At 34.7% G+C, this 21,958-nt stretch overlaps 1 protein-coding gene across 2 annotated transcripts in view; it reads right to left on the reverse strand.

Moving 5' to 3' along the window:
- The window catches only part of LOC110443043 (fibril-forming collagen alpha chain-like), a 29,556-nt gene extending 13,499 nt beyond the window's left edge, over positions 1–16,057 (reverse strand). The window contains exons 1-22 of one of the 2 annotated variants that reach the window (XM_021487000.1): positions 15,579–16,057; positions 10,052–10,267; positions 9,505–9,527; positions 8,639–8,737; positions 8,014–8,058; positions 7,279–7,332; positions 6,910–6,963; positions 6,692–6,745; positions 6,395–6,448; positions 4,868–4,921; positions 4,517–4,615; positions 4,186–4,284; positions 3,905–4,048; positions 3,203–3,301; positions 2,781–2,888; positions 2,548–2,601; positions 1,849–1,956; positions 1,592–1,636; positions 1,296–1,349; positions 982–1,080; positions 621–728; positions 279–332 (exon numbers count right to left, since the gene is read on the reverse strand). In XM_021487000.1, coding sequence (XP_021342675.1) covers positions 279–332; positions 621–728; positions 982–1,080; positions 1,296–1,349; positions 1,592–1,636; positions 1,849–1,956; positions 2,548–2,601; positions 2,781–2,888; positions 3,203–3,301; positions 3,905–4,048; positions 4,186–4,284; positions 4,517–4,615; positions 4,868–4,921; positions 6,395–6,448; positions 6,692–6,745; positions 6,910–6,963; positions 7,279–7,332; positions 8,014–8,058; positions 8,639–8,737; positions 9,505–9,527; positions 10,052–10,267; positions 15,579–15,669 — 1,815 coding nt within the window. In that variant the 5' untranslated portion in view covers positions 15,670–16,057. Of the gene's footprint in view, positions 1–278; positions 333–620; positions 729–981; positions 1,081–1,295; positions 1,350–1,591; positions 1,637–1,848; positions 1,957–2,547; positions 2,602–2,780; positions 2,889–3,202; positions 3,302–3,904; positions 4,049–4,185; positions 4,285–4,516; positions 4,616–4,867; positions 4,922–6,394; positions 6,449–6,691; positions 6,746–6,909; positions 6,964–7,278; positions 7,333–8,013; positions 8,059–8,638; positions 8,741–9,504; positions 9,528–10,051; positions 10,268–15,578 lie in introns of both variants that reach the window. The other variant, XM_021486999.1, reaches the window with a different exon arrangement.
- Between the last annotated feature and the right edge of the window lie 5,901 nt (positions 16,058–21,958).

Genomic DNA, 21,958 nt, shown 5'->3' on the forward strand with positions numbered 1-21,958 from the left:
TCAGCTCGCAATAAATTCAAAAACCAATTGTTTAGCCTGAATTTGATTTGCTGAGTAGAAGCTCACAGGTAACAAGATTGATATCATTACGTATTTCGATGAAATTTTAGGTTTTGTAAAAAAACCCATATCTACCTGCTATCACACCATATGAGAGAATAAAACAGTCTTAACAATCGTGTAACAAGTTACTATAGATATACGACGTTGAAGTCTGACTACGTAAATATTTATATGTTCTTTTAAGCACGCAGTGTTTAAGGTTAATTTGACTATACCTGGAATCCTGGTTCTCCAATGGGTCCAGACTCGCCACGCTCACCTTGTGGGCCCTTTAAACAATTCAAATTAAATCAAATTGTATGTGGTTGTTAAAAAAAATTGTCACAATAAAGGAAAATAAAAAAAACGATGTTTAGGGAACCAACAAGTAAAAAAATGAATAAAAACAAATGAATATTTCAGTAAAAAACAAAATCCCTCACAATTTGTAAGGAATATCTGAAAGAGCTGTGTTTTCAATAGCAGAAAAATGTTGATTAAAAATATGAAGGCATAATTAATTATACGTTGACCTGCAAACTTTCTGAAGGCACGTTTATGCATGGTAGTTAACTTACTGAGGCCCCTGGTCCTCCAGCAGGTCCTGATTCCCCTGCAGGTCCCTTCGTACCACGTGGTCCACTTCTTCCAGGCGGTCCCGTTTCTCCATCTCTTCCAGGGCTACCCTAAATTACAAAATGGAAACAGGTATGTACGCGTTATAATCACACTTTAAATGTATACCTTTGTTTTCTTATTTTTGAATTAATGGTTCATTGAATCATCAAGCCCAAATAGTACAGTGACTTATATCACTTTAAAAGAAATCATCTGTCTATATGCTAAAATATTGGCAAAATGATTATGATTATTATTAAACTCTATAAGTATGATGATATTTAATCTGATCCATTTAACATTAAGGATTGATAGATTTACCTCGTCTCCTTTAGATCCAGATGCTCCTGGCAGTCCTGGTACACCTGCTGGTCCCGTTGGTCCTTGCTCACCACCCTTTCCCGATTCCCCTGGTACACCCTAGACAACAGAAGAAAACATAGATAATTAACATATTCAAAATCGTACGATATGCTTTATTTGAAAAAACGAATTGAATTCTGGAAGATATTGTCAGTATTATTAAGTTCTTTTATCTGATATGTTTGCGATTACAGAATAGAAATAATATAGCAAAATAATGAAAAGTTAAAACAGAAAACAAAGTTGAATAGAAACTGAACGTATTCACTTACACCTGGTCCCGGCGGTCCCTGGCGTCCATTGTTTCCACCAATTCCTGGTTGTCCCTGGCAACATATCACGATGTAATGCAATAAATATATTGTATTTCGTCCATAAGATGAAAATGAATGTTCTAGTTACACTAGATGTAGTTTTAATTTTAAATTTTATTTACACGAATGCTCAATGAACGTAAAGACGTCACTGTTATATCTACAACAAATGAAAATGGCACTTTCTACATAAACACTAATCAATTCAATTTAGTAGATGTTTAAATTTGAAGGGATATAATACAGTAACTTACTCTTGGTCCTGGTGATCCTGGCAAACCAGCTGATCCTTGTTGTCCCTAAAACCAAAGTTAATAAGCTGCTCATATGTAAGATAAATCTTGATGTTAACGTCAATATATATCGTCTTTTTATACGCTACTCCTCTCCACGTTTTCATTTCATTGATGACATACGGATTTGTAAATGATTTATATTTGATTAGACTCATTGAATAGCTATTTACACATTTAGTTCTTACTCAGTGATAATTGTTTCCTTATTTACGTACATTCTCTCCTGGCTCGCCGGGTTCTCCTGACTGTCCTCGCTCTCCGTCATTTCCTTGTTGACCTGGTGGTCCCATGGCTCCTGGCATTCCCTGAACTCCTTGTGCTCCCTGATATCAAGACAATGTTAATTTGATATTAATTTACTTCATGAATAAATTTGAATACATATTTAATTTCATGAAGTTCGAGTTAGATTGACCCCTTGTTACGTTTTGTAAGTGGATATAAAATATATCTGGACACATGTATAATAAAAACTATAAATAAGGAAAAAATCACCATTCTATGCAATATACTTTGATGAGTTTCTGAATTCCATTAGTATTTGTTTTAGCAAGTAAAAGCTATTAATAATGTCACAAGGCATTTTTTTCAGAAGAATATAAATAAAATAAAGGAAAGCATATGTGATATAATGATAAGTAAGTATGAATGAAGTTAAAAAGGCATATAAAGTAGCATTGATATACTTTCACAAGGTTGCAAATAAAACGAAAAGATATATATTTTGATCATTATTCTAATTTACTGTTTCGTATTATAATATATGCATGGAGTAACTCACTGATTGCTAAAGAAATATTACAAAAACTATCGCAATTACAAAAAAACTCATCTTAGAACATGAACTAATAAACAGAAACCAGAGCATAATTTCTGAACTTATTTCTTCACAGAGACCTAATGACATTACGTACCCTGTCTCCAGATATTCCTGGCGGTCCCATTGTTCCAGGTAATCCTTGTGCTCCCTAAACACATACGACAAATATCCTCATTTAGTTTTCTGCTCTATGTTCTTTCTTACAAAATTAACTAAACGTTTAACATAAAAAAACGTTACAATAGACTTTTATTACATAACACTTTTGAAAATTGCGTATGTTTTAGATTAGGCATAAGATATGTAAATATATATATTATAACTTACGCGTGTTCCTGGATTTCCAGCCAATCCCGGAAGTCCGCGTTCACCCTGGGCTCCACTTAGACCTTGTGGTCCTGGACTTCCCTCACGACCGTTCGCACCATTCATTCCCTATGTGATTTGTAAGAGTAATATTACCAAATTATTAAAACATTATTCTTCGCTATCACCCGTTACGATTCTTTTATAAGCAGTCATCTAAAAGTTTTTTTTCAGTACCATTCATTATATAAAAAACATTTTTAATGGGCAATATTGTTTGGCTTGTGCTACCTCAGTGGAATGTCTAACTGGTTTCAATACATTGTCTGGGGTGGCCTTAATTAAACCGATATCAATCCTTCTTTTTTGTAAACAGTAAAAAGACATATCTTTATTTGATATACTTTAAAATATTTCAGTTATAAGGTTCATGTCACACTTACAGGATCTCCCTTCATGCCCATTTGGCCCGACTCTCCAGACTCGCCAGGGCCACCCTGGGGTCCTGGGAATCCTGGGGAACCTGGAGCACCTTGCAGACCCTATAAAGAGAAAGATATTTGTGTCAATATAACCGAACTACTCGGTAGTGAAGCGGACGTAAAACCTATCAGTCAATCAATCAATCAATGTTCAATTCTATACCCATCAATATCTTCTATGTATTTAGTAATCATACCATATCTTTCAATCTTACCCGTAAAATGTCATGTTTTTTAATATTTAGAGATGCTTGTCTTCGCATCCCTTTCACCAATGAGGTGTCAGCCATTCAGAGGCCGCAGCTACTATGCTTGCCGACCATTACTCATCGGAATCCAACCAATTGTTTTTGAGAAAAATGTCTTGGAGACATAATAAAACGTCGTCTTGGGGACTTTATAACAATAAGAAACAAATCAAAACCAATAAGTCTCTTCACATTGTTGGAGGAATAATCCAATTGCCAGGAAAATATCATTTCTGGGGTTTCTTAATATTAGGAAAATCGAATTACCATGTTTTTTTACATTCTCCTAAGTTTATATGTACATTTATAATATCGGCTTATCAATCACTAAAAATAATTGGATCCCTTAAGCAAGGTGCATTGAACAGCTTTTAAAAATGTCTTAGTATTTAAGATATACTACAGACAGCATTACCGTTTCTCCCTTTGGGCCACCTGCACCGTCACTCCCAGGTCGTCCGGCTTGTCCGGGGGTGCCGGGTGGTCCAGAGATTCCGTTCTCGCCCGGTGGTCCTGTAAGACCCATTGGACCACGCTGACCAGATTGCCCGCCATCTCCCTATTCACCGAAAAAAGAATTAGAACTAACATTGAAATAAGGGACTTTCCAATCACATAATAAATACATATATTAACCTCCTTCTAAATCAAAGTGCGAGCTTAGATTTTCTTTCCAACTATGATATGTGTTCTTACCTTTTGTCCTACACTGCCAGAGAAACCTGGAGGTCCTGGATTACCTGTTGGTCCCTGAGATCCACTCTCCCCTGCAGTTCCGTCCATACCACGAAGACCCTGCAATGAACAGATAGATACAGTTGCGCGTTCGATGCTCAGACGACATTCTATTGCATCGCATATGATAAATAAGGACTACACATATTGTTATAATATTACTAGTAATGTGTATACATGTGAGGAATAATAAATTGAATACCTGTAAAATAAAACCGCAGTATTTAAAGAAATATATAAACAAATATAATTTTTTTGCACAGGGTAGTTTATCAACTGAAATATAACCTACCATTGATCCTGGAGATCCATCCCTACCGCGCTCTCCCAGTGGCCCTGTTGGTCCCATAGGTCCTGGGGCTCCTGGGGGGCCAGAGACTCCAGATGGTCCCTTTTTGAAACAAACAATAGCAGTTTATTTGTTTTGTACTCTCTGTCTATTTGTCTCCTTATTACCGTCTGTTTCTTTGTTTCTGTCCGTCAACGCTCTTTCCGTCACTGTATCTGCCTCAGACCTTATGTCTCAGCCTGTTTGTATGTGGTTTTTCTCTCTTTTTCTCTCATTTTACTGTATACTCAAATAAAAAATACTCTACATTTTCTGTGTTTAGGATACCGTACATGGAAGCATTATATATCTAACCTTTTGTCCCTGTGGTCCTCCTGGTCCTTCTTTTCCGGTGGAACCGGGGAATCCCTGTTGAATAAATGTTAAAAAATATATGTATTTCTCAAACGAATAAGAAATGAAATAAACACAATAATCTATTATGATTTAGTTCATATCGTTATGATATTTCTGGCAACCAATGTTTAATGAGCATAATAAAAATGTCGATGTGTATAAGCTTTCTTATTTCATATTGCACGAGAAAACAAAATCTGATCATGACGGCGACCACCAAAATTTCTCGCTTTCCTTATCTACCGGTATCGCTTGTATTTTATCCTTGTTTATCATGTTGTGCGTAAAGTTTGAGCACGCTATGAATGTTAAAGAGGTTTTGATGTCCTTAAATACATGTTTTGAATGAATTTCTAGTCGTTTAAGGACAGCATATCATCGATAAATCTCAAAATTAGCTACCTGTCGTAATTGCTCTTAGATAAAATCAATTTCATATGAAACACAAACTAGTTGGCAAAGAGAGTGGCATAATTGGAACCAAACTCAATAAAATATCCAACCAGTCATCAATCCTACCATCGATTTCATACTCAGTATGCTTTATCGTGGTCTTTATCGTGTTATTTAGAATGTTTCCGACATTATATTTGTTCTGTCGTTTTGCCGTTTTTGGGAAATAAAACTCTCATAATCTCTCATATAAGAGAGAGTGTTTCCTTAGTTTGTTATACGAAATGGTAGTGAGGAAATGGTAGTGACGGAATGGTAGTGACGGAATGGTAGTGACGAAATGGTAGTGACGGAATGGTAGTGACGAAATGGTAGTGACGGAATGGTAGTGACGTAATGGAAGTGACGGAATGGTAGTGACGTAATGGTAGCTTGTAATAATAATAATAATAATATACAGCATTTATATAGCGCCCTATATAATTTGTAAAATTACTCTAAGGCGCTTTACAACATAGGGATAGTAGTAATGGTTATAATTGTGGAAACAAACAACAAAGGCTTGCAATCACTTTCATACATTTAACAAGCAATGTGCACATAACTGAACAAATAAAAGGGTGGTATTTACATGACGTCTTTGCAAAGATTCTAAAATGCAGACGTGAAGAGGTGAGTTTTTATGTCCCTCTTGAACTTGGCCAGGGTATTTGACTTCCTAATAGCAGATGGTAAGCTATTCCACAACGTAGCCGAAACCCTCCCAAAGCATCAGTAATGGTAGTGACGGAATGGTAGTGACGAAATGCAAAAGTCAAATAGTAAAGAGGCATGCATTGCATCAAAATATTGATTTGAAGTAGGCTCCATTAGTTTCCAGTCGACTATACGATTTTTCAAGCAGTATATCTAATAGGGTATGCAGACAAGATTATAGACGTTTTGAATGCCGTCAAAACCACATACGCATAATCCAGATCGTTGGGTGCTGGAAAGATTATGCTAATCAAAGATAGCAACCGTTATTGACTACCACATCTGACCTTTAACCTTTTACTGCTGTCTGATGTGAAATGTGCCACAGTAACTCACCCTGTGTCCCTTTGGTCCTGGCAGACCGGGCATTCCCGGACGTCCTGAGTTTCCCTGGATAAATAAGAAATTTCTGAGGTGATTAAGTCACTCTTCGAGATACAAATATTTACAACTATGGGTAAACTGTTTCATGAAATATTCGAAAGCTTTGAGTTCGTCTACTTCGCATTGAAAACTTATACAAGGGACAGTTTTACTTGATTTGGTACCAAGCAGCGTCAATTAGTCTTTTTGTGTACATAAAAATATACATGACATCTATAAGAGTATTAGATTGGTAAGAGAGATACTCACAGAAGAACCGATTGGTCCAGATGGTCCTTGTTCTCCCGGCAGACCCTCGTCACCCTGAAATAGAATGAACTAGCTGATAAAGTGCTCAGGGAATACCTCTTTTAAGAGAAAGATGACCGAAGTCGTAAAATGTTAATTTGAAATACAAACTTTGCAGTGTTCTGCATTTTTAGTGTCCTTATTCCGTTGTAGCTCAATGAAAGCAATAATCCACTTACATCAGCCCCTGGTGGACCGGACGGCCCTGGGAATCCTCGTGATCCTATAGGTCCCTAAGGTAATGAGAAAAACAGATTTTGACCTGGATCAAACTCACTTGATATAAATAAGTCATATATAGTCCAATGGAGATTGGTATTTTACATATAGCATTCAGAAAATTGTTACACTTTTCTTTAAATGGTGACATGAGCACACCATATATATGACTTTTATATGATATTATGATGACATGCCTAAGACACTTGGGCATATGGTGGCCAAACATTGTTGAAGATATAACAATAATGTTAAAATCACATCTGACGGTAATTTAAGGTATCAACATGATATGTTGGCGCTAAGGATGGCATCAGAAATATATTTACTGGTGGTCCTGGCTCTCCTGGCTCTCCCCTCATTCCCATAAATCCCTGTGGTCCCTAAACATAAAAAAGAGCATAGATATTCATCTCGGAATTTTATTTTCCTGGTAGCATATCAACATAAATGTTTCGAATTGACTAAGCTGCATTTTATGTGAAATGATGAGCTTGCATGTCTGCTTTCATTGAAACAATGTGATCGCATGATATCCTTGATATATAAATCAGATAAGACTGCTGGAATTTACAACAACTTTACTTTCCTCTCCGTGGACCTGTCTCTGTGCTACATAAATGTATTTGCTCTGACCATTTGTGCTTCGCTGTGCGCAAACCGCCACTTTATTAAAGTCATTGGTGTTTGGGTTGTTAAAGTAAACGCATAGACTCACGTCTTCAACGACGTTAGAGGAATTTAGGTAAAACTTTTTAAAACGATTTGACTCATATACCTGTAGATATTTGTAGAAGATTAATACAACTATAAAAAGGATTTTTTTATATATAAGTTTATTAGCAACAAAACTGATATTTCGGATAGCAAAGGATATTTGGAAGTTTCTAATATTATCTTCTTTTTTTTAATGTTCTATGACCGTGACCCGGGTATCAAAGTTAAATTCTATAATATCTAATAATTCATATTCATTCAGAAACAAATCATCAAGTAGGAACGGGAATGTGCACATGCACACTCATAAGACAATTAAAAAAACCCCCAAAAAACTGAATACTTACACCTGGACCGACCGGTCCCTGGGGTCCGCGAGGTCCTGGAGATCCCTATAGAAAATAGCATGACAGTTTTATAAAAGAAAAGAAACACACATAATTGTTTTCAATATGTTAAATATGTTTACAAATATTGAATATCAACAATCCGTTTTGTATTTACACTTTATATGTTTATATGTTACAGGATCGTTTTTACATAATTCATGGACTTATAGAAATTATTATATGTTTGAACATTTCTCGCAATCACATTGGCCGTAGACTGGTTATCCGGTGAATATCGATTTATAAATATAGCCTATAAAGAAATTCACTGCAACTTGTTGTAGCGCATGCACAGTTAGACCGGAACACGATTTATCATACGACAACAAAAGATGGCTGCTGTCGAACGCTTCGCCTCCGTTATATCTGAAAATGTTCAAAAACTACTCGAAGATACAAATCCTGTTAACACAAACATTTTTACTCAACACTGAGTGCAAGCCTCCATGGAAAATAACCTTGACCATGTCTTCGAAAGCTACGATGCCGAATTGTTGGATACAACCCTGGCTACATTTTACACAGAAACCTTGAGTTTGTTTTAAAATTAAATTCTGAAGTGAACGTTAAAGTATCTACTTACCTGTGTCATTGTGGTAGGAAGTCCAAGCATGGCTGGGCCGGCTTTCTCGTCGGCCACGACACCAATTTTTCCGAGGAGCTGACCATTTTGCATATTATCCTGCTGATAGATTATTGATTTAATCATAAATAATTTCATGAAGCTGTCATTATTTAAAACATATCATATTTGTAGGGTTGAGATTGCAATGCATATGCAAACCTTTTGGGGTTTGTCGAATTTATTTAACTATGGATTCCAAAGATTTTTCAATGTTTAAAAGTAAGACATTATATTCACCATGTTGGTGTTGCTCTGCACGATTAAAAGTTATTGCAATAAATCAGGGGAAATAACTGCGTTTTGATATGCTCTTTATTCCTTCGTTGCAAGATAATGAAAGAATTATTTATTTAGCGTGAGTCTACATAATAATAGAAAGACGAATGTGTACCTGCTTCTCAAATTGTACAGTAAATATATACATTAATAATTGTACTCGATACGTTAAAGTCAATTTACCATATAGATTTAAATTACGTAACTGGTGAAACGTGTCCGTCTCAATTTTTTTTATTCATAACGAATTATATAGCTTTGTTCAGTATATTGCAAGGTATCTTTTGAATTGGTTAGAACTTTTGATATTTATGAAAACTTTTAGCACACGCTTAACACTGAGCAATAACAAGAGCGATTTCAATCTTTCCACTTCATGGGGCTCAGTTTAGGTTTATATCTGACAGAAATTCGTGTTGATATTGTCATTTGGCAAGACAAATCAAAATACATTTCTATTTGTTTCTTTCTAATTATGGTTCGTGTGATATCAAATATTTTATATGACAAAAGTACCATGACCATTTTCTTCTTTACAAAATGCCTACCTTTTTCACGACTCCGGCGCTTTCTGCAATTAAAATAAAGTATTATATTAAAACATATATTCTTGTTGAAAATTAATAAATTACTTTAAATTGCTCTTGATGTTTGTGTTGGCAAAGCTTCAGTTGATTAGAGAAGAAACGCAAGTATCAGTAAGAACTTTTAGTGTGACAATGCTGCGGTTATTTTACATTTTGTGAGCATTTTGTATTTAACCATGATGTTTGACATTTTAACAGAATTGTCCATTTACATAGTATGTAGTACTATATACATATCGGTTTGGCGATAGAATGCAATTCCCGACCAAGAAATTTTAAACTATTGATTTTAGTCAAACTTGTTCGAGTAAGCAGGGTTTTACCTGCACCTCTATGAAATAAAAACAAACTCAGAACTGGTCAGTAAAAGTTAAGATAAACATGTATGTATAATACTGAAAGTGTTTTATGACTCTCATTATTCGAGAAGGTATTAGGAAAATAACGCAAGACAGGTCAATGTTACATTTAGATAATTTCCTTTCAAAATTGAGTGTTGATAACTTACGGACACAAATGGGACAGCATGGTGTCGGTGAATTTTCCACGATATCAAGGTACTGACCCGCTAGGCACTCCACAAATTCACATTGGATCTTATTACAGGTCACTTGTCCATCAAAACACTCGCAAAAATCAAGCACTGAGCATTTACTTAATGATCCTCCATGAGGAATACGTTGGTCGCCAAGCAAGCAGTCTCGCATTTCGGGTTCCAGTAAGCCTGAATAACATTAACAGAAACATGTGTATATGCAATTTAATAGCAAACCTACATAAACAACGTATGTCCTTATTAAGGTGAGATTTGGAGGGGAAAAAGAATTCGTTGCCAAACACTCGGCAACTCGTATCTGCGGTAATTTAATAATCTTTCCCCTCGGGTTAGAATAACCCTATTTCACCTAAAGGGGATAAGAGATTCTATTATTCTTAAAGAATATACCATACAGTACAATAACGTGATATTAATTTAAAGAGGTACAATTTGATACAAACTATCGTCTTGCCAAGGCAATTTAATGTACTCTCTAGCGTATAATTTTGTTACGAAATCATATTCAGTACCGTTGATAAAATTTTCGTTACAACATTACAGATAAAACACCCATTGTAACAGCGCTCTTTCAGCATTTCAAAATAAATTTTAATTGGAAAATAGTTTAAAACAACAATGGCAATTCTGAGGAAACGTGCAGCAGTCTATTTTACTATAATCACATTTTTGCAATTAAATATTTGAAGTCATAATAAATTCAAAAAAAAAACACACGCTTTCTTGTACTGTTAAAAAACATGAATAATAAGCAATACGATCATTTTGATGCAGCATGTAGCGGTTATATTTCATTTTGTTCTCATAATTGCATTAATCGAAGACTTAATAAATTCCGGAAAATAATCCTATTCAAAAATGCTTCGTTAATGAAACTATATCATCAACACTCTATTTCACTGCTTAGCTAGCGCCGTGACTTTCAAGCTATTATTCGTAAATCTAAATAAAAATGAAGTTACTGAGTATTTCGTTGCGCAACGCATATTGTAAACAGATAGACATTTGTTGTTTTAAAAGAAAAATTGTAAATACTAGTTTTATTGTCATAAATGCATTAAAGGAGTCACGATAGAACAAAAACATGACGTCACACTCTCTCGTAGAATTTCAAAGTTACATTTTTTACAACATAGCTCGCTCAAAGATTTGTGACTTATGATATAAGAGAACAGCCTTACTACTGAAATTCACGTACTTTAAATACATTAAAGGTCCATTAAGGTGTATTTTATGATTTATACATTTTTATTCTAATTTTTGCTTTTATCGTTTTCATACATTGATTCGTTTCCTATTTCCCCCTAAAAAAGATTGGAAAATATTGGACACAACTCCAAATTGGTGCCCCATTATATCTATAAACGTTTTTAATATAAACACATTTTTTTGCCTTAAAACACTGAATACCCGTATGAACTTGTATGATTTGCCTACTAGTTTTGTTTAGAATGTACTTGTATGAAACCTAGTTTTGTTCAGAATGTACTTGTATGAAACCTAAGGCTAGTATTGTTCTGGTCTGGTGGAAGAATAATTCTGTCAGCCAATCAGCTTCCCAGTATTAAATAGAAATAGAATAATTCACATATAAAAGTAAATATTTTTGTTGAAATGAAATAACACTACAGTGGGTGTAAATCTTGTCATGAGATTCATTGATATGTTTATATATGAAGTTACCACAGAGAGTAAACATGGTTTAAATATACAAGTGTATTCCTAACATTTAGACACATGGCAGCTAAAAATAGTCGGTAGTAACGAACAGGTGCTCTATTAAAAACATGATGGTTATAGACAGGTTGTAGACATAGACTTCTATAGCCAGGTAGTATATGAAGCTATGTAAATTTGATAGACAGGTGATAGTTACAGATAAGTTTTCTGCCAGATCAACAGTAAAATGGTTATTTACGTATCGGATTTTTTATGATCTTTGACAAGGACCTTGAAAAGGATAATATGACAAGCTTGCTTGATTCTAATCGCTTCTCATAAGCATGGTAATAAAGTATTACAGAATAATCTTCAATCACACATCTCTATGGTCAGTTACTCTTAATCAATTTTATTGCACAAACATACCATATGTATCTTCCAAATCTTGAGCAATGATAACCTTGTTCAATTTCACGCGTGTAAACTATATATCTTCTAAACCTTGTTCAATTTCACGCGTGTAGACTATATGTCTTCCTACCCTCTTAACCTTGTTCAATTTCACGCGTATAGACTTCACGCGTCTTCCTCTCTTTCTTTCATTTTGCCCTTTGTGTTTTCTTAACCTTATTCAGTTTCATACATTATTTACGTGTTGTCAAACCTCGTTCTATTTAATTCATATATCCTTTGTCTGTTCTTTGCAAGTTGTTAAATTTGACAGATATATCATATATGTAACTCCTTTTCTTTTTAAGGTCACGCGTAAATCACGTGTCTCTTCCAAACCGTCTATCGTGTCAAAAATGATAATAAAAAAACAACTGTCAATTCGTGACGACAAAACTTAACTTCAGAGTGGCACAAAATCAGCCCCCATATATAATAAACATGTACACTGTGTTTTTTAGGTCAGACATTTACGTAGCATACAAGAGGTTTGACATTGTGATAAGAAAAGGTCAGCATCATTGCTTTCCCGAGGTTAATAATAACTTTAATATTTATCAAGTTTCTCTTAAATGCAAAATTTGTAGCGATTACTCTATCTTAGATTTTATCAATAGACACGATTGCTATAAAAATAACTATTTATTGAATATTTCATCGACAAAGTCTCGAAATTTAAACATATTTACATTGTGTTGATATGATTTACAAAATGGTTAATATAACAACCATGTCACGTATACCATAAAGAGTATCACCTGAAAAGGGTTAATAGCAATAGTCTCCCGCCTTCATCAAATGGAAAGGATGTGCGTTTGCATAAGGATTAAAGTTTAGCAATTAAATCATCATTGTTCTTTGTCTTGTATTTTGTGTAATGTAATTGTTAAGTTTTGTACCTTTACAAATCACATTGTCCCACATATTTATGATATGAAATTGGTATTAATAGACCACCTGTTGGAAGTTGAAAGAGGCAGTCATTTGAAGCAGATGGTCTCACAATACAGATACGATCCACAATAAAATTACTACAGCGGGTGACCATTAGTGGGGGTCTCTGCACGCAGTCGGTATTCTAATGGAGGTGGTCATATGCGAACCTGTACTTAACTATTTGTTTCATTATGAAGCGTAGAAACAAATCATCTCAGTTGTCGGCATCAACCGAGTAAAGATGTCTGTCAGTTGTAAGTTCTCATTTTCTATTATCGTGTACAAAAGGTATAGGTCAAGTGTAAAATGAGTGTTTGTATTCCTTCAACTTTTATGTTCCCGGTCCATATGTATGTTACAGTATATCTATGCTATGTCAACATTATCTTGTCCTAATTTCTAATAGCAGTATCATGTGACTAATAATTACTAAATTAAACAGCTGTTGATAGCAATTTAATTATTTAGATATTTGAAACAAAAACAACTTCCTCAAAGTACCGGAAGAAGAAAAACTAATGATAGAAAAACCGAAAGTGGAGAAATGATTAAAAAAAAACCTTTGTACTGATGACAAATATACATATTTATAATATTACATAAATTTTATCCCTAAGACGAAAGCTATCAAATGGACGTGTAGATCTTCTTAAAAAGTGTCATAATCACCACTATCCAAAAGTCATTGATAAAGATAATACCAAACCAATATTGAATGTGCAATGATACCCTGTACTCTTATCATAGCCGGAAGTGGTCCGTGAAATTAGATTAACTTATCTGTAAAACGGGGTTTATGTTTAACGCTGCGGCGTGAAGTGCTCCTAGATAGTGATCAGTAGTGCATCATACAATAGAGATTATCGTGAAGTTTACTTACAGGAAGTATGTTTCCAGTGATAAATTAATCCTGCATTTCAATGCTACAACCCGTAGAGATTAAGCTATATAATTATATTGAACAATGACCTTCACGAAGTCAGACGTGATAAAACGCCCGTGTTATTGATTGATTGAGATGAGAACAACAATTTATTGGTGCAATATGAAAATAAAGTTAATTAAGGTCACGTCAGTCATTTTGTTTCAATTGCGCAAACAGTGTCCTTTGCCATGCTAAAAAGTGTGCTAGTACCATGACTCATTATTACTGATTGGGTATAAATGAATGCTTACAAGATTTTACTAAGTGTTCATATCATGAAACTTATATTCGAAGATTATGATAAATAAGGGAAGAGTCTTCGGTCTAAACGTTTTAACTGCACGGTCTGATTTTGAAAATGAAAAACAAAGACACTGAAAGAATTTGCTAAGTCAACGTATCTGAATAACTGTAAGCTGTGAAAGGCGACGTGGCACTTTCAGGAAATACTTCAATTATATGCAACGCAACCAAAAGTAGAAAAAAGAGTTATTATAGTTATCTAAAAGGGTTTGAAATAATTTAGCAACTGACAACATCACTAAAATATCAAAGGTAATCACTTAATAGAAACTGATGATTGTTTCACTTAAGGGGATGTCCGCCATTTTGAATGACAAATATGGCGGACACCAATTTGCAAACGTGGCACTACAAAAAATACATATTCATAGAAAGATTATTCTATAATGACATTTTGACAAGGAACTGACTGAAATTTGATTAGTAACTTGAAGCAATATTATGAACATGTTATTTCCATGAATAGGAATGACAAATACACCAAATACACATTTTGTTAACGTGGCACCTCATTATTTTTAACAATTTGTTTGGGTGAATCAATTTTGATGTTGATATTTTACAAGGAAATATATTGTAATATTTGGCTTCTAAAATATTGAAAACTATGGCATAATTAGACAAGAGTACATTGTCTCAACATGTCAAAAGAAAATGTATCATCTGTTACGTTGTAATTACAATCAAATTATAATTACATTAAAATTATCACAAAAGAAGGTATTTTATCTCGCATATTATATGATATAGCCGAGCATAATACAAAGCTGACAAAGTCATAGCTCCGTCTTCCGATAATCCTTGATGTTTGAACGGATTTTAACCCCATACAAACAAGCATAGTCATGGTATGATGGCAAGTAAACATGACCAAGATTGGTCATGATATGGTGTAAAATTTTAGTAAATGACAAGGACAAAGTAACACAATATGCGAAAAGAGTTGAATACAAATTTACTAATTCAACGAATTATTAAATTCACAGACTGAAATGTTCAATAAATGATCAACAAAACGGTTGCTCAAATAAATTCAACACCAAAACGTCTTATAAACTTTGAATACATATCACTAATTTGTCTACACCAATGTTTAAACACATTGTGACATAATATTTGCATTATTCCATGATTTGATATAGCAAGACAAAGAATTGTGAATGAAGGCAATACGTTAATGTGTTAGTATTGTTTGATACGTACCATTTCGTTCGTAGTTAATCCTTTGTGCTGATATTTTTCCAATCATACATATGAGCAGAATGCCCCATCGTACGTGTTCGTACGATGTCATTTTGAGCTAATGAGTGTTCTTTCCTAACTATCTACTGCATTTATAGGGGAACAGTAGAAAAATAGAATTATCTGTCCAGATTGAAAGACTTGTTGGTAGAAAAAGCCTGAATACTCAGGCCTTTTAAACACTAGGAAGAGCCGTGCTGCTTTTGAAGAAAAAGCAACACAGGACTCCTAGAGCGACGTCGGAGATATTGAGTCTAGTACCGTCGACCAAAAAGCCAGGCGGCTAGCCCTCAAATGTTTGCGATGATAAGTCAGAATTGTATACGGTACACATGCGCTAACGGCCAATCAGTCTCCACAACTGTGACCTAGGCTACCACTCGTTCGCTGTTCCCCGAGCCTGTTTCCAGCATCTGCAACCCGTTCGTAAGATGGATGGACGTTCGGGCCAGCTCGGTTTCAATTATGCAAAGTTATATGAGTGGTAAAAACACAAGCTTGCACACTCCACTTGGGTGTAACGTGATACCATTTCCCTGTATAAGTCGTATACTTTACTTGTATTTGATAAAAGCTTGTTGAGTGTGAAACAAATTATTGCCATGGAGACGTGGGTTGGAGCTTGACCTGGGTTGACCCTGCCGTAAAACCGTTATTTAAACCAGTCGCGTCTCTGTGCCCGTCTTATGAGCCCCGTTTGTCTAACGTAACTTGTCATTTTACGAAGTGGGAAAATCGCATCAGTTGCCGATGTAAATTTTCGCTTCGTCAACCTTTCTCATATTTGTGGAAGACGTTAGTCTTGAAACAAATAAACCAATCCCGTACTTAAGTTGTTCGATTTTTGCATACGAGACAAAATATATATATTTTACAATATTCCAAAAAATAATAACGATTATCTTTATTTTTTTTATTACTTTCAGCCCGACTGTGGTCTAAATTCTTCAATAGTTTTATTTCGTGTAATTATACGAAAACATATGTATCAAGATTATTAACAATTAGCTTCTATAAAACACTGTTAAGACGGAGGATAATTTTATTTCGTATAACCCGTTGAGCAATTCCTTTGAAAGATGTTTCAATAAAAACAGCTTGTACAACTAAGAAAATGACTGAATATACAAATATAGTTTGCTATCACTATAACCGAAACCGTCAGCATACTATTTTGTTAGATGCTTTTAAGCAATTACAATATTCATACTTGGTCAATGTGTTGATTCATGAGAGTTTACTGTATTGTTTATGATAAGAAAAAATATTACAATCTGAAGTTTTATTGGCTTTGCGATACTAGACATTTCACATACAGGAAATAACGAACTAGGTGAAGTTGTGCCAGTTTTCTTGACTGGTTATTTTTGTGAAGCAGACAGAGTAACACGGAAAATTCAGAATCATGCTTATCGACTATTTTTGCCTGCTTCTAAAATTTAACTTGTAACACACGTACAGCGACACTTATCAAACCACCGTCTATAAAAGTGTTTTGCGTATAACCTCTGGCACTGAATATAACGTGATGTATCACAATGAGAGGTTTCTCCAACAGTAGCCAACACTTAGTACAGTTGATTCTGGGGTGGCCACAACACCTGTTGATTGAAGATATTTTAAAGAAGCATCATTACGTTGACATTATTGTGATGAAGCTATATATATTGTAACTTTATTATGTTGTCACTTTTTATGGTGTCATAATTAATAATTAATTAAAATGTCACACTATTTGTAAATACATCTTAAAACTCTCTCTCTTTCAATTAAACAACTGTACTAAAATATTTTTTATAGACAATATTACTATACCGTTGCGCATTTATCCAGATATGAGACTAATACAAAAATAAACAGTGTGACGGAAGCTGCTGTTTCCCGAAAATATAGCTCAGTTAAAACGAGGCTATTGCTACAGTTTGAGAAATATTTCAGTTGAGTGGTGTGTTGAGTTGGTATATGACCTTGATCCCTCTTTTTCTTTGATATCGATTTACGTATTGAATGGGTAGATAAGAGTTTGCATTCCATGGCAATACATGGACTTAACCCTTTTGTCCATTCTGTAACTGTATGTTCTGGATAAGCGAAGTTATAGTGCCTCATATATATATTAAATAAACAATATATTCTTATGTATTTCCTTATAATCAATACTATGTTGTGTAGGTTTGGCGAAAATATATCTCTTATTTGTTATGCAACTAACTCATATAATCAACTTCTATCGTTTTCGTATATAATGTAAACATCCGTATATATATAGCTAGGTTTGAAAAATCACGAGTAACATTAACTGAGTTCCTATGTAAAATAAATGGACCATTAATATGCCAGGATATCTCGTGGCTCAGTAGGTAGTTATATGGTCCCCGCACAGTGATCCGAAGCCAAGATAAGAAAACCCTTCACGACATTACGCGTCAACTGAGTTTCAACCATAAAAAACAATCATTCTGACGTGGAACACATGGTTTCAGGAGTTGATGTAGACAACTAGACTGTTCCTCTTTGCCATGTTCGCATGTTTCCTATCGGGAAGAAAATGTTGCAAAAAAAATCATGATTTGTGTGTGCAGTTTTGACAGCCGCCCACAAAAAGCGAGACATGGGATGCAAAGCGGTGTAAACCGCCATACGAAGGAAGTAGACATATGACGCGCATTTCCTGTACAATAAGCGCACTGTTGTATAAGTGTTATTATGTTTCATGATTTTTGATATGCTTGCTTCCTCGAATAAAATTAATTTGCATTGTAATAGGAGGAGTTTGGTTATGTACGAGCTGTATAGATCAGATTCTTGTATTAATAAATCGTTTTAACTTTCCTTATAGAAAACACACACTTTAATAGTGGAGCAACATCCCACAATCAACTGTATTGTCATTAGTCTTATCATTGTTAGGGAATTGCTTTTATGATATACAAATGCGTCTACAATAATATGTAAGCAACAGCTTAAACGAATAATACTAATTTATAATATTTCATTAAAAAGAACATTGCTAGGATGTGTTTGGATGTTTGGTCTATCAAACCGTTTGTAAATAAAGATATTAAATAACATGATTCCAATTCCACCCCTACAGCCTTCTTTTAATAAAATAGGCGTTACATTAAAACTTCTGCTGTTAGAGAATTGTATATGATCGGCCCCATTGTCTAAGTCCATGAAGCTGGGGGCATCATGGCAGATGTTTACCAACAAAGCATGACCAATTTGACTACCAGACAATACATCTGATCCTTTCATCTGTGTCCATCCATTAAACATGTTATTTAGTTTCCTTTGAACATTAAACCACACGGTTTGATGTAGACCTTTATAACGTGTTGCAATGCTGTTAACAACTACCTTACTCACAAAAAATACACGAGTTAAAAAATGTGCAGACCTGGTAATTTTGTTTCTGCTCATGATTAGACGCGATAAACTTTCCTTTTGTTTTTTATTTATTGCTATCATCAAACTCTATGCACTTGACGTTTTAATCGACTTTGATACATTCATGAAGATGGCAATGACCTCGGATATATTCTTCTGTGTCTATCACGACTATACCAATGTCGGAGCGTTCTGCAGATGGAAGCCACATGGACCAGTAAAGAAGGCTCCATGTAAGACTTTTACTTTCGGGTCAAGAACCTAGAAAAGAAAGAAAACAGGATCTAGGTCGAAATCAGGCGATACGATCTAGGCCATAGATAATGTCTAGATCGTTGACATACATCTTCGAAGATAGGAAGTAAACGATTGTTTTATCATATAATGAACTGTCACATGGCATTGTCTTGATTGCTGATGCTTTATGGTATATATTTATAGAACAATACGATGCTGAATATCATGACAGATATCAAATATGGCGCAAGAGTTCTATGTTTTATCGATCTCCTTAATAGACGCTGTGATATATTTTTCTGTTTTACTTTCTATGGGATTCAAACTACATATTTATCACGGAATATGACACTGTTTTCAATGAACAACGATAAAATGGCAAGATTCAGCGATTCGTTTGCGTTTTCTATCAGACGAAATGAGAAACTAACATACCAATGAAAAGCATTCATTAACTTCTGATAACATCTCTGAACGTTTTCATTTATTTCCGTGTGTGTTGTCGATATATACATGTGTATACGATTTGTTCATGTTGCTTTTTTAGTTACAAAATGTAAGATGCACTGCATAGATATTCAAAACCTTGCAATCTCAAATAATTAAGTGTTTCTGATAAGAAGAATCCATAACGCGCCAGTCACGATCCTAACTTCAACAGGAAATATATAAATATATGCTTACTAACTTCTCAATTTCAAGTGATCACAGAGTATATATTTTTCTTGTAAGAAGGAATGATTAGAAATTTATAAAAGGACGGCAAGGGTCGGTTTTGTACAGTTTGACTCACAGGGGCATGGATCGCTTTACTTGTAATATAAAAAAATATAGGGGTCTATTAGTATAGGAGACCCCTATTTTTTTTATATTACAAGTAAAGCGATCCATGCCCCTGTGGTTTGACTTACCTATTTAACAATTCTTGGTTATTTCCAAGTGGTTGTTATATACAGTGTATGGAAGTATTAACAGTATGGCGTGTTACTTTATGTAACGTATTCGTGACGGGTCACACTGCTATCGCCCAAGGAAATTTAAACGTAAATGTGTCGAGTCAACGATATTTACAGTCAGGCATTGTAACAAAGAAAGTTGCAACAAAAGATAAATGGTATTTCATGACTATTAATACTTATAATAGCCGATGTTTCAACAACTAAACGTCTTTTAGAATACTTTGGACATGACTGTGACAGTTAATATCACTGATGAGTACTAAATGAACGAAATTGCATTATGGTAAAGTAAAACACGACGTACTAAGTTTGATTTTCTGCAACGGAAACTTTAATTTTTGAAATACATTACAAAGGTCTAGATACAACATCCATTGAAACATTTAGAAAATGGATCAACATATAAAAGATGGAAAGTTATCGAAACTGATATTTCTGTATAAGAGAGGTGCGGATCGTAACTCTTAGTAGGCTCTGTTCAAATCGTGATTTGCTGGCACGGCAAAATATTAAGCCCGCTAACTCGCTCGTGTCTTTAGCACGAGGGACTACACATATATGCTTACTAGACAAAATGTGCCCATATTCTATTAATTTCCAAAATCTCCGTATTCTTTTAAGTTCTTAAAGTTTTAATAGCATGTATAATTTTTACAATACGTAATAATCACTTCAATGGCTTGTTGAACTCATAAAAAAGCAATTAACAACTTCCTGTATGTTTAACTATATCCACGACATACCCGATATATTCACCATCTTGTTCACATTGCACGGTCGATTTAGGGTCGTCGAACTTACATAGAAGTATGTTTCTTGCATTAAGTTGATAGGACACTTACACAGCAGTATACTTAAAACTAATTAGGGAATTATGTTGATTAACGGAACGAAAAAAGGGTGAAAAAGTTACTAGAATTCACCTATTACAAGCGTCCAACAGCACTAGAAATCACCTGCTGCAACAACTCACATGGCCCGACTGTTACAAGCGTCCTGGATTCACCTGTTAATAGAGTTCAATATCCCCCTTTAACTACCAGGATATTAAAAAGCGTCCAGTATTTTGAGTAAAACTAATTTTTGCATTTTTATTTCTGAGCAGATTTTTTGTATGTTACTCTACGTTTCTTTCCTGTAGTTGATAATTATAAATACACGCACATATAAACATCTTGATTGTGATTTGTACTGTATGTTGTATTGCGGATTGCTATTTGTATATAAGGATTTGTTAGTTTGTTTGAGTGAATTCTATTTCATTGTGTGGATTGATGTCGATCTTGCACATAACATTAATGTCATTTAAAAAATAAGAGAATTCCATGTTTTTTTGTTATATTCTATAACTTAATTTCCATATTTTAGATACACACTGAGCTATTTTTTAATATATCAATCTCCCATGAAGATAACCAGACTTCCAGGAGCATCCCACAAAAATCCCCTGATTTGCTTACGGGGCACTATTGTATTGAGAGAGGTATCAGCTATGATGAACGATTCTCTAAGACGCCGTAACATATGGTAACTGGGTCAACCCTTGGGAGGAATAGGGGCCGTTTATCTCGCTCCCCAGCTCGGGGTTATCTCTGGACACCGATATGGCCCTCTCGGTTTACATTCCCGGTACAGGTTTCAGCTGCCACCGTATACAAATTATGTTTAGAAAAAAACACCTATGTTTCGTTTTCTACTTTAACCAGCATTGACGTGAATACTTTACCGTTTCTCGTTGAAAGTCATAGGTATCCG

The sequence above is a fragment of the Mizuhopecten yessoensis genome, unplaced genomic scaffold, assembly GCF_002113885.1.
Source record: "Mizuhopecten yessoensis strain PY_sf001 unplaced genomic scaffold, ASM211388v2 scaffold716323, whole genome shotgun sequence".
Classification (NCBI taxonomy): domain Eukaryota; kingdom Metazoa; phylum Mollusca; class Bivalvia; order Pectinida; family Pectinidae; genus Mizuhopecten; species Mizuhopecten yessoensis.